At 45.1% G+C, this 13,737-nt stretch overlaps 1 protein-coding gene across 1 annotated transcript; it reads left to right on the forward strand.

The window, feature by feature from the left end:
- The first annotated feature begins 4,128 nt into the window (after window positions 1-4,128).
- Window positions 4,129-10,030, forward strand: LOC119321953. The gene is made up of 10 exons (XM_037595462.1): window positions 4,129-5,894; window positions 6,007-6,114; window positions 6,214-6,304; window positions 6,872-6,990; window positions 7,114-7,323; window positions 7,902-8,171; window positions 8,287-8,416; window positions 8,515-8,648; window positions 9,615-9,695; window positions 9,802-10,030. Exons 1-10 carry the CDS (start codon window positions 4,344-4,346, stop codon window positions 9,886-9,888), a joined length of 2,781 nt encoding a protein of 926 aa, XP_037451359.1. The 5' UTR covers window positions 4,129-4,343; the 3' UTR covers window positions 9,889-10,030.
- Window positions 10,031-13,737: the final 3,707 nt, after the last annotated feature.

The raw sequence follows: 13,737 nt of genomic DNA on the forward strand, positions 1-13,737 counted from the left end.
CAAATACCCAAGATGTCCATAACCAGGGACACGGCTAACCATGATTAGTTCATGCACTCTGCAGAGGTTGCGCACTTTTCCCCACAAGACTCGACCGCATCCATGATCGGAAGATCGAGACATAGTCTTTCCGAAGCATTAACTCTCTACTCCGGGCAGACTGGTACACCTACTTTCCCTCTACATCTGCTAGTCCACCTCTTCGAGAGCTCATACAACTTACTCAACTATGCCAGAGCCCATAATGGCTTGTGGCTGCAGACGGAAGTTTCTAGTCATGAAATATCATATGATCCCTTTGAGCCTGGGTGGCAAACTAAGGAAAAATCACACAGATACCCCGGGATTTCCCTCAATGGACAACACTGGGTTCCCCAGGTGCCCCAACCAATCCACCCAGATGTGTATTAAAGTTGCCACCTTAATGTTATCCAAGATTAATGACTCTCATAACTTCCATGTGAATCACGATCCAATCCTCGTCTACAAGCATGGCTAAGCAATAATAAAGCATAACGTACATTCCCGGGGTGATTAAAAGGTATTAGGTTCCTACCTCAAATACTACAACCAAACCACATGTTCCCAATCCTAATCATGCAAATATTTGAGGAGCAAAACTAATGCATAGTGAAAACTGGGTATAGAAGAGTATGATCAAAGTGTAACTTGACTTGCTGACGATCTGCAAACTTTATAGATTTGTAGTAACAAGCTTTGCACTCCGGGTAATCTAGCGTAGACAAACAATAGCATACATAAGCAATCACTCAAACGAAACAACGAGAAAAACGAGAAAAGAACCAAATCAAGCACGAAACAAGCAAACGGCTGAACTAAACAGAAAACAGAACCTAACAACATTATTTTCATGTGGATTAGATCTTAACAGTAGGCACATGTGATTAGTTATGATTTGCAAAAAGAAACAACTCAATCGGAGAAACGAAACTCGAGATACGAACGAAACAAGATAGTTTACTAATCCGAACTAAACTCAAATTTTAAAGTGTCAAAATCATGTTCAAGTTAGTTAACTGCAAAGTACAGATTGTTACGAAGATTTAGGCATTGGTTTTAACTAATTTGGACAAACGAGCAAAAAGTTACGCTAGTTTTAAGATCAGGGGCTAAATCGCGATAAAACTATTCACGGATAGGTCCTTGGCTGAAAATAAAAATTAAAAAGAAAAATCTACCACGCGAACGTTCGCTAATAGAACTAATCTAACGAAAACCGTTCGTTAAATGATCTAAATGAACGAACGTTCGTTATTTAAACAACCTAATAAAATAAACCGATCTAACCCTAAAAACCAAAAAACCCGAAAAAACCGTATTCTTACCGTTCAACGGCGGGCGGCGGGATCCGGCGGCTCGGGCGGCGGCGGCGCGGGCGATGGCGAGGCGAGTCGGCGGCGCAGGCGGCGGCGCAGGTGGCAGCAGCAGGCGGTGGCGGCGGCGGCGCTCGTCGAAGAGGGCTGCGGTGGCGCGGGCTACAACGGCGGTGGGTGCTGCGGGCAGTGGCGGGGCGTGATGAGGAGGAGGAGGGGGTCGGGTCCCGGCTTATAAGGAGGCCCCGGGGGTCTCCCGCTTGCACGAGGGGGCGCGGCGGTCGAGGCCGACCCGGACTCCGGCGGGAGTCAGGCGCCAGCACGGCTTGCGGCGGCAGAAGGCGGTGCGCGCGTGTTGTGCCGGCTGGGTTTCGGCCCAGTCGGTCCGGGAAACTTTTTTTAAAATAATTTTTGCCGCAGAGAAAAATCCTAAATAAATATATAAAAATTCTAAAAAATTCAAAAACAATTTTCATCGTCCAAACCTAATATTTAGGACAAGATGAACATTTTTCTGGAATTTTCAAAAATGCAATTTTTTCCTAATTCAAATAAAATAGCAATAAAATACAAATAAAATAATAATTTGATTTTAAAAATTCTTTCTACAATATTTCACTTAGGTTGAAGAAGTCATATTATCTTCTCTGATTTATTTTTATTATTGGAAATAATTGGAGAGAAAAATATTAAAATCAAATTGATCCTCTTTTCAAATTTGAAATAAATTCAAATATTAATTTTGTGAAACCTCCAACTCTCTCCTTAGGTCCTTGAGTTCCTTAAGATTTCTAGGATCTCAACCAAAATGCAAAATAAATATGATATGCATTTGATGATCTATGTATAATATCCAAATTGAAAATTGGGATGTTACGAAGTAGCGTGTCAAGAGGCTATCCAAAGCAACAGGGATTTTACAACTTTTACCTGCACCTAATGGTCCTCGGCGGTCCATCATCATGGATTTTATTGAAGGCCTGCCTAGATCAGATGGATACAACGCCATTTTGGTGGTGGATGGTAGATTTACCAAAGTAGATCATTTCATTCCACTCAAACTTCCTTTCCCTACAGCATCAGTGGCTAAAGCATTTCTGAGAAACATTTTCATACTACATGGCGCTACCACTCTCCATGCGTGTGACAGAGATAACATCTTTACTAGTGCATTTTGGAAGGAGCTTTCCATAGGGACACATAATTGCAGATGAGCACTGCTTACCACCCTTAGACAGCTGGTTAGACTCTAAAAGGGTAAATGTGTGTTTTGAGATGTATTTGCGTTGTGGTATTCATGGTGCTCCTGCCAAGTGGGCCTCTTGGCTACCTCAAGCTAAGTTTTGGTATGACTCCACTTCCACGCTTCTCTGGGTTGCACACCTTATAAAGCCTTGTATGGACACGAGCCAAACATAGGGCATCCCCTGCAATAGGTCCCCCTTTGAATCCTGATGTGCAGACCTAGCTATCTATCCAAAATCAACACACTGCTAACCTGAAAGTGCATTTGGCCAAAGCCCAGTTCAAATACAAGTAATATGCAGATAAGAAGAGATCTCCAAGGGAATTTGCTGAAGGGAAAATGGTGTACTTGTGGTTGCAGACGCATGCTTGGTCTTCAATGGTAAACCGTACATGCCCTAAGCTTGCCTTGAAATTCTTTGGTATCTTTAAAATCTTTACCAAGATTGCCAATGTAGCCTACAAGTTGGAGTTACTCCGAGTAAGTATGGTGCATTTGGTTTTTCATGTGTCAGAACTCAAGGCTTTTCGGCTAGATCATAGATCTTTCCTTATGGGGAGTGATACCTGAAGGTTTGGTTAATAAAGGAAACGATGCCTATCTTCAAGTGTTGATCAAGCGGTCTACTGTTCCAGCATCTGCAGGCACCTAGGAGGATTATCAGGTGCTCAAGTCTCGCTATCCAGAAGCACTAGCCTGGGGATCAACTGGTTCTCAGTGAGAGGGCAATGTTAGCATTGGCGATACTGTGACTAGGTTAAATAACCCGGAAGGCGTAAACTAAAAGAGAAGGCGCCAATTGAGGAATGCGGGAAAATTAAATAGAGATGTGGGCTTCAAGTGGGTTTGCAGTGTGTTAGGCCATGGGCTAGAAAATGGGTTATGTTGCTGTGAGTCGAGGCATACACCATTATAAGCCAGATACTGTGTAAGTGAGAATCATCAATTAAATGAAATTAGTCTAAGTCTCTTTCTCTGTTCTCCCCTTGCTCGTGTCGTCCTCTACCTTCTACCTTTTAACCTCCCCAGCCCTAATTTGAAAATTTCACCAAACATTTGTCCAAAATCCATTGATGTGGCGGCAAGGATGTGATAGTACCGCACATGTCGATTAATAACTACTATTCCCTCCGTCCCAAAAAGCTTGTCTCTTAAATGGATGTATCTATCACCAAGTTAGCGCTAGATACATCCATTTAAGAGACGGAGGGAATATCTCGCTTAGGAATGAAAGCAAAAAAAAAAAAAGCAAATCCCAATGAGTATGAACTTTGAACTTGACCCAAAACGTGCTACCGTCTACAAATCACTATCACAGGAGGGGAATGGACAGGATGAGATCCATGGGTAAATCGAGGCGGAGGTTCCCCGGGGTACCGCATTGGCCATATTACTACGGCTTCTTTCCCCCGCGACTCCACGGGCCACGAGTAGCGCACTCTTCGTGGTCTGGTCTTCCAAGTCAAGTCCACCACCCCTTTCCACCACCGTCTTCCTCCCCACGCTGAATATAAATACCTCCTCCTCCTCCGGTCCTCCCCTCTACGCCTCACCAAACCCAAAACCACCGCCTCGTCGATCCCACATTCCACCTTCCCTCCCGTTTCCGCCCGCAAATTGCCTCCTCCATCCAAACCCTAGGCCTCAAGCCCTCCGCCACGCTCCCCCTCCCGCTCCTGCTCTGCGGCAATTCCGCGAACACCTCGCGCGCATCTCCCCGCGTTTCCACGGCCAGCCGGGCAACTTCTCCGAGCGCCCTGGCGATGGCGAACCACGAGGCCGCGGAGGCCGCCTCCATTCGCAACGAGGCCCGGGAGGTTCTAAACCTCTACTCCGACAGCGAGCACGAGGCTGCGCTGGCCCGCGCCGTAGTGCTCGCCGCCGTGCACCCGGGCTCCGCGGTCGCTCTCAACCTCGCCGGATTGATCCACCGCCACGCCGCCCTCATGGCGCGGATCGAAAGGGGCGCCCACGGCGACGACGAATACGACGACGAGAACGCGTCCGCGCTGGAGATGTACCACCGCCACGCCGCCCTCGACGCCTTCTCCGCCGCTGCGCGTCTCGCCCCCAACTGCGTCGTCACCAACACCGACCACGCCGTGGCGCTCGTCCACTGCCGTCGCTTCGAGGACGCGCAGAAGGAGTTTCTCCGCATGCTCGACACGGTCGCGAACAACGACCAAGCCGACCCGGCGCTGTACAACGTGTCGTACGACATGAGCGGGGACTCGAGCAAGAAGGGGAGAATGCGCGACGCCGTGAAGAGCGCCAGCACCGCCATGGAGCGCTTCGCGGCAAGAATCAACCACAGGATTCTGCCATTGGAGGCCGCCAAGTTGCTGGACGCCAGCAATCTCGGCGGGCCCGCTGCCGATGAAGCGCGAGACCGTGCAAAGCTTCTCGCCGAGACCTACCCCTACTCGCCGCGCGCCCAGCTACTCCGCGCGTACATCGACTTGGCACCAGTCCGTGCCCTCGATCCGGCAATGGACAAGAAGCAGCTTCTGCGCCGCGCGCTCACCACCGTGTCTCAAGCGGCAGAAAACTTCGACCACTCGCTCATGGTTGCCTTGTTCCACGCCAAGCTCTTGTTCGTCCTGGATAACTTTGATGCTGCGGAGCGAGAGTGCCGCCGGGCACTTCGCATGGAGACACCGAATGACCCCAATTGGGATGACATACCTCCCATGGCTGCTCTTGGGGCAGATTCTGATTCCAGAGTATCTTATGTCAAGAAGCAGCTCCATGTCTTGCTCAAGCAGATCATAGTTGTGGCTGCACTATATTGGTCCTCTATGAAGAATGCACCGCAGGGCCAACGCGTCGTATCGGTGACGGTTGACACGCTACATGCGCACTATGATGGAATCGACAAGTCGGCAGCAAAGACCATATCTGATGCAACGCGCTTTCTCAAGAATCAGGAGTCATGGAGTTTCTGGATTTGCCTCAATTCCCGTTGTGATGGAAAGAAGTTTTCGGACACTAGTTCGCTCTGGCAACACACGTGCAGCAAGCACCGAGATGAGCTCTGGGGGAAGCTGCAGTCACTTATAGATCCAGAATATTGGGAAAATACATCACAGGATGATCACTCGTTGGTTGGGATAACTCTCAGCCACCAGTCTGACGCCTTCCTTTTACCAAGGGTGCAGGATATGTTTGAATCCTTGCTGCTTTCACCATCTGTTGGAATACAGGCAGAGCCCTTTGCTGAAATGCGACAAAGGAAATGCAGAGAAGGATCTGAGATCCTTGGGAGCATCAGGGAGAAGCTGAGGATGTTGCCTAAAGATACACTTAGCACTGAGGTCTAGCACTTCTACATATGGCATGGTTTCAATTTAGCATTCTTCCTTGGTTCACTGTTCTGCTGATAGTGATGTTTGTCAGACTAATGATTGGCTTGCTTGTTGATTGCAGTTTCAGGAGTGCTGTTCTGGAATAGAGAAATTATGGCTAAAGTTTCTTGAAGTTACTTTTGTGGACTATCGTGAGATCATTCTTCCCCTTGCGAGATCATACCAATGGGTCTGTTAACATCTGCAGTGATTAGTTTTTATAGTTATATATGCCCATTTGTTGGCTCAACTGCCCATATTGTGTGCTAACTGATAACCATCTTTGCAGATAGAATTGAAGAAACGGATTCCTTTTTATCTAAATCATCCTGGTACTAGGCGTATTGGATTTGCTGATGCCAATATTGATATTATATGCGGTAAAGTTCCTGCTGCCCAATGAATTTGTGTTAACTCATGTCACATTGACTTTTCCAGGAGCTTTTTGTTCTTCTGCTGTCATAGCAAATAATTAAGTTATATCTCAGCGATCAAAACCTGGCATTGCCCTAGTCTGCTTGTTTTATGCCTCCTTGATTCAGAGGAATTTCTATGTAGTTTATTAGTATTTCCATCCTTCGGAATTTTGAGTATTGCTCCCTCCGTTCCAAAATAAGTGTCTTAACTTTGTATGAACTTTAATACAAACTACAAAGTTGTACTAAGGTTGAGACACTTATTGTGTGGATGGGTGGAGCACTATATTAGAGGTTTTTTTACAGTGTAATATTCTATTAGAAGTTATCTGGTATGTAGGATTTGAATCCTTAGGATGTCCTCTTTTCCTATAGGCCACTTTGCACTCTGTTCCAAAGGAAAACTTCCATTCAGTCTAACCTCTTGGAAAATACTTTTTTGAATTAGCAAATACGTTGTTGCATGCTCTCAGTTTTACAATGTAAAATATGCTTTGTTATGTCACTGATACTTACAATTTCATAATACAGGAACTTCTGGCCAATCTGTCAAGGAAATGGCAAGCACCTCCAGTTCTCAACAAAGCCTTACTGTTTCCAACAAGAACAATGCTGATAAAGAATTGTCTATCTTGAGTGTAATCATACAGGTAAGAGACACTCGCATCTGGTCATGTCACCTTTTAACAACCAGCCTATAATTTCCTATGTATGTCTTCCTGTCATTGGGCAATCTGAAAAACCAGCCTATAATTTCCTTTGTATGTGTGCAGTCATTGTGCAATCTGAGGCATTTCAGAGATAAACTTCTGATGGGGCCACTTGTATGGATCCCGTCCGTTGAAAATCCCTGCATTGCACAGCAATTTTATGAAATCTTCTCTTCTTGGGAGAAAAACGACCACCACTTAACCGATGTTGTACTGACTTGCATGAAGACTCTTCTCTGCAGAGTTGCAGATTACAGCACTTTTTATGAAAAGGTTAGACCTCAATCACCATTGCATATATTTGCAAGACTGTTTAAGCAAAAATTAATTGAAGTTAGATTACAACGTGAAAGCAGAGTATGTAAACCAGTTCGGTGCTGATGCTACCTTCAATTTATTTTATTTGCATGCGTCCATTTCTTACTTTGTGGTCATTTTGGAGGTCTGCAACTGTTTTGAACAAAACATAGATGTGGTATCTTACACTCCACAGAGGGAAACAGTCCTAGTTCATACCAGAATTAACTTCTTTTTTCTTGTTATTTACTGTAATTTATGCATGCTGACTATTGATACCAAGTATATGCACTAGAATGGGCGAATTTAGGTACTCCCTAAAGAAATATAAGAGCGTTTCGTAAAGAAATAAAAGAGCGTTTAGATAACGCTCTTATATTTCTCTACGGAGTGAGTATTTTGTTATTATAAGCTCTGTTGTGTTTTGCATCGCTGTTGTGTTTCTTTTACGTTGTGTGTAAGTATTGACCTAAAAACAACTGCATTCTGCATCTGTCCTGTATGATCATGCACGCAATTAGTAATCCTGAATTCCTGGTGAATCAATTCCGCAGGTTGGGAAAACTTTTGCTTCTGAGATTGTGGCCACAATTCTCATTGAATTGCATATGTCAGAAACTTGTTTGCGTTTTAGAGAAAACAAGGAGACCAAGAGACATGTAGTGAACTCAGTCACGTGCGGAGATTGCATATGCCCAACACATTATCTTTTTGGGATCAAATTCGATGCTCAATTCAGCTGTAGGTGTGGGAAGTCCTCCGGTGAATACCTGTATACCACACTTTTCCATAAACTTGATGCCGGTTCACCTCAAACAGCAAAGGTATGCTGTATGCAATAGTTTTCTGCCTAGCCAACATTGTATAGGTGGATATTGACGCAAGAGTATTCTAGAAAGTAGGAAATATTGACTAGAGGTTTTAATTGTCCTTGTACAGATCAAGTCCTTTGCAGAGCTTCCGGTTCTATTGGATGAACAGTTTCGCGAGGACAACAAATGCGACCATTGTGGAAGTCTGCAGAATATTGATCTCTTTCTTTCAAACACACCACACTTCTTTACAATAGGTAACGCTACTTGTCTCAAATTATAAGTTGGCTTTTATTTTATTCATACATCATAGCTTGCAGTAGTTTACACCAACAAATATTCATCATGTTGGCAGTTTTGAACTGGCTGGGTGGCAGTGAAAGCCAGGACGCACTATCTGAAGTTCTGGCTGGCATCACGTCTCCCCTTGACACTGAGTTCTTTTGCAGAAGTGCTCATTCTGCAGCTATGTATGCTGTCACCTCCATGGTACGTGCACAACAAACTATTCTATTTTCCTAAATTGAATTGTTAATGGAGCTGAACAAATACTTTGATCATTTAATTCTCATGTTAAGGTAATCCTGAAATGAGAAAAAGCAATGAGCTATTTGTATTGGTTGACGTTCATGACCTTTTATAAGTTGTGTTGCTAATTATTTACTGTTCCTTGACTGTTACTGGAGGCCAAGCTGGTATTGTTCTAAGACTGAAGCAAGGTTCTTATTTTTGTGGAACAAAACGGATCGTGGTTAAATGGCGTTGTCACCTGGTTCAAATTTCCTAGGTTATATTGACAAGGCATTTTGCTGCTATTTCTAAAGAAGTGGATAGAAGGTTTAAACTATGATACATCATATCTGAGTTGGTTCGTACTTGGAGTTTGATAGATATTTGCAAGTTTTTGAATGGTCCTATCTGTGGCATATTTTTTCCTGCCTACTTCACTTATATCAAGATATTTAGAAGACTCGACAGAAGAATTTCAGCAAGAATCAATAGCTTGTGTGATCCTTATGTCGCTGAGTTCTTTTTATAAACGTTCCATTGATTGAACGGTTGAAGAAGTATCATATGTAGGTAAACTGGTTAGACCTTTTAAAGTCTGCTGCTCTCACAAGTATATTTTGCATTATTTTCCTAAACTTTATAGCGAATAGGAAATGGCCTCATCAAATCACATGGAGTGGTTGCAGAACATCTGCTGGAGTAACCTTTTATCTGCACACTTCTCTCTCTCTCTCTCTCTCTCTCTCTCTCTCTCTCTCTCTCTCTCTCTCTCTCTCTCTCTGTCTCTGTTGCTTTGAGTATTAGTACAGGCCTATTGCAAGGTTGGTTTGATGCTCTGGTTACTTAATTTGCCTGCTTACATATGCAAGCATAGTCACTCCTTGCAAATGCAGTGCAATTTAGTATCCATCTTATGCTAGCTTGCAATCCAAACTCCTCTTGCAGATCTGCTATGTTGATGACCGCTACGTCTGCTTTGCTCGCGACGAGGACAAGTGGGTCATATATGGCTTCGAGACTGTCGAGGTAAGTTACTCGTGACTCCTGGGTGTTGATCAAGGCCCTGTATTCTTTCTTGTAGCCATTTTATTCTTAACTTGCTGATTTGTTCTTGTGAACTTCCTGCGTGCAGAGAGAAGATAGTTGGGAGCATTTGCTAGAACGTTTCAAGGACTGCAAGCTCCAGCCTGAAGTTCTATTTTTCGAGGTCATCAAGTAGACTGTTGTATAGCTTTGCAGAATGCAAACCTCTGTCTGACGATCAGAGCCAACTCTGGACCCAGTTTTTTTTTGTTTCATTGCCACCACTTTGATGCTGTTTGGCTTGGTCACTCTGACATTGAATACAGGTAAATTCTTCAGAGATGGTATAAATTGTTCTGTGTGTTCTTAACTCGAAATAAGGGCTTTATGGTATTTGTCTTTGGTAGTTGGAACCGATGAGTGATGCATATCTTGACTTCTAATGTCACATTTAATGCCACCACGTCGTTTTCTCTTAAGCCATAATGTTGATAATGGCTAGCTGAGAGAAGTGATTTTGATGCATCACCATCAGGAATCCACTGTAGGCTGTTTTTATTTCCTTTCTCTGAGTTTTTTTTGTTATAAGGTAGGCTCTAGGCTTCCGTTGTCTGTTTATGGCCCTTCGGCCTTTGTTTGTATCTGGTTTCATCTTGACCTTTTCTCTCTAATACAAGATGACGCTCATTTGGATGCGTGTTTGAGAAGAAGAAAAATTGTTTCAGTTTTATTGTTGAAAATGTCGACCCTTTTCATAGATATGAGTATTGGGACTAGGTACTAAAATTGATGCTATTATAGTCTTGTTGTAGGAGATAGTTTCGAGAGAGGGGGTTGGGGATACCATTGTCCTCTTTTTTCTTTCCTTTTTTTTACATCGATAAAATTGTCCTCCTAACCATCCCAGCTTAATGCCATACCCTGTAATTATACACTTCTACTTTACATATACTTGAGCACTGGCATCTTCTATATCTAAATAAGGGCACCCCACTAGGTGATTTTCCTGCTTTCTCATTAAGCCACGTCACCTGAATACTCCCTCCGTACCAAAATAAGTGTCTCAACTTTGTACTAGCTCTAGTACAAAATTGTACTAAGCTCAAGACACCTATTTTGGGACGGAGGGAGTAGTAGCCATTGATGCAGCATAGACCGGTGGACTACAGCCGTCTGATTAAGTTTTGGCCAAATTTACTAAGTGCTGCCAGTAATAGCCAAGCTTTATTCATCGAAAACCACATGGAGTGGGATACAGTTCAGGTTATGGGGTTGGCCTAACCATACATGGCGCCCCGGACCCAAAGAAAGAGAATACTTGGCTAATCCATGTGCTTCTAAATTGTTCAAACGACCTTCATAACAGAAATTACAATGAAAGGATAATTGTTGGAGTCTAATCTCCTTGATGATTTCTCCATAAGCGCCCGTGCTGTCATTGTGGATAGCACTCACCACCTCCTTTGCATCTGATGCTATGACAAATTGATTTAAGTGAAGATCAGTTGCGAGCGCCAGACCTTCCCGGCACGCCATTGCCTCTAGCGTTGCCGGGTCATCCACTCCTCTTATGACTAGAGTCGAGCTTCCAAGGAACGTCCCCGTGCTATCTTTGCATACAGTTGCCGCTGTTCCCCGGCTTCCTTTTCTGCACCCTGCATCGACGTTGATTTTGGCATGACCCGTAGGAGGGGCTTTATGCTTCTTACTGCTGTTGTTTACCACCCTTGGTTCGATCCTTACCGGCTCCTGTCTCCCACTGATTACCTCAAGTTCATCGATATACCTATCGACACAAGTCATGGCATGTGGGCTCTGAAAAATGCCTTCATGTATAGCTTTCCGCCTTGCTGCCCAAATAGCCCAGAGAGTCACCGAGAGCTTCACAAATTCAGCATGTGATAACAGCTTCATTAGTGTAAAGAGCTACTACTTAGGCTTTGGTTCGGTGGTGGTCGCCAGTTTCTGCAAGAGTTCGCCGTTTACGAGCGCCTAGGTGCACTGTGACATCATGCATTCTAGGAGTGAATGTCTTCACAAATCAGGTGCCCCACATAAACCACATAAGTTAGACTGTGCCATATGTCTTCTAGCACGGACGTCGTTCGTTGGGATCGAGTGCTTTGAGAGTCTCCACAGGAACATCCTCACCTTTCCAGGAACTCGAGTTTTCCACAGATTCTTCCAAGATCTCTCCTCCATCGTCGCATTTGAAGTACCCGAAGTATTCTCAAGCCACGCTTCTCTTCTTAGTCTGGTAGCCACAAGCATGCGATATGCCGAACGGATCGAGAAGAGGACATTCTTTTCATGGTGCCAACTCCAAAAGTCTAGGATATTGCGGGTGCATAGGGGAATGCTTAGTATGACTTGCGTATCCATCAGCATGAACACGGCCTCCACCTTTTCTCGATCCCAACTTGCTGATGTGCTATCTATGAGCTCAGACACTAGCAGCGGGGTTTTTTGAGTAATGCACCCATAAGGTTTCATCATCTCCTCCCTAGGTAGCCAATTATCTTCCCAGATCTTCGTAGTTTCTCCAGTGCCAATGCGCTTAATCAGGCCAACCTACAGAGTGTCACGTCCTTCCACTATTGCCCTCCAAATCTGACTAGGGTGGTTCCCCAATGGAGCTTCCAAAATCGAACAACTTGGATAGTATATGCTTTTCAATATGCGCGCACTAAGAGAGTTCGGCTCCTGCAACAGCCTCCATGCCTGCTTGGCTAGCATGGCCAAATTTAAAAGTTCAAAATCCTTGAAGCCTAGCCCACCCATGCCTTTTGGTAGAGTCATGGTTTTCCACGAAACCCAATGGGGTTTTCGTTTTTCTTCCTTGCTCCCCCACCAAAATTTCCGGATTAACATATTTAGGTGTTCGCATAAACCTCGTGGCAATTTAAAACAGGACATTGAGAAGACCAGAACTGCTTGGGCAACCGCTTTTCACCAAAACCTCCTTGTCTAAGTTTAAGATCGTATTCCATCTTTGTAAGGACATAGAAAGGGGTTTCGGTAGTGACTGTCCTATCAATAGACCGAATGGTCATCAGTTGCCCTCACGGCCTAACGCCGTTTTTGAGCTCCATCACATGCTTAAGCCTGCTGAAGACATTGTGTTCTCGATCCACCCTTGCACTTTGCTCCATAGACGGTCCTTCAGATATTTGAAGGCACCATTTTTAGAAGAGCCTATATCCGAACGCATTCCTAAATATTTCTCATTTAGGGTCTCGTTTGGAACTTGCATCACCGTCTTTACCTCTGTCCGGATACTCTCAGGACCCCCCTTGCTGAAGTAGACCGATGACTTATTGTAGTTGATGCGTTGTCCTGAAGCTTGACAATACCTGTCCAGAACTAGGTTCACCTCGGTAGCACTCATACTATTTGCCTTAAAGAACAGCAGGTTGTCATCAGCGAATAATAAATGATTCATCTTTGGTGCCATGGGCGGAAGGCCCTCTGCTGCTAGCAAGAACAAGTATGAAGATATCGGGTCCCCTTGTCTGATCCCACCGCTAAGTGAACGTACCCTTTCGCTCCGGTCATACCTCGCTGCTGGCCTCTGATTCCACCTTTTGGGCTGGGCGTAGACTTTAGCAATTTGGACACTGGAAGGCCCATTCGAAGCCCGACCACGAACCTTCGTCAAGCCGTCACCGCACACATCCCTTCCGGCGGCTAAGCAGCACCTACCCTTCCCCGGTCAGCCGCGGCGGCCCCTCATGCTCTCCTAGCAGCCGCCACGACCCATGCTTACCTCCAGCCAGCCGCCCGTGCTAACCCTGCTGCCCTCACGTTGGCAGTCCCTCGGCGAGCAACCTCTCCAGAGATGCGAGATCCAGCCGCCGCCACCATGGATTCTGCCGCCCCGTTCACGTTGTACCAGCGCTACCGCCACAATCGGTGCTCCTCATGGCCAGCCACGCAGGTGAGTTATGCCGCCACACCCAATGCACCATGCCCGCCAGTGACCGCTGCGTGTTGCCCTTCCGCTGCTCCACAGATGAGCATTAACTCCAAATTGGTTTGTCTTCCC

Source organism: Triticum dicoccoides, chromosome 6B (assembly GCF_002162155.2).
Source record: "Triticum dicoccoides isolate Atlit2015 ecotype Zavitan chromosome 6B, WEW_v2.0, whole genome shotgun sequence".
NCBI classification, from domain to species: Eukaryota; Viridiplantae; Streptophyta; class Magnoliopsida; order Poales; family Poaceae; genus Triticum; species Triticum dicoccoides.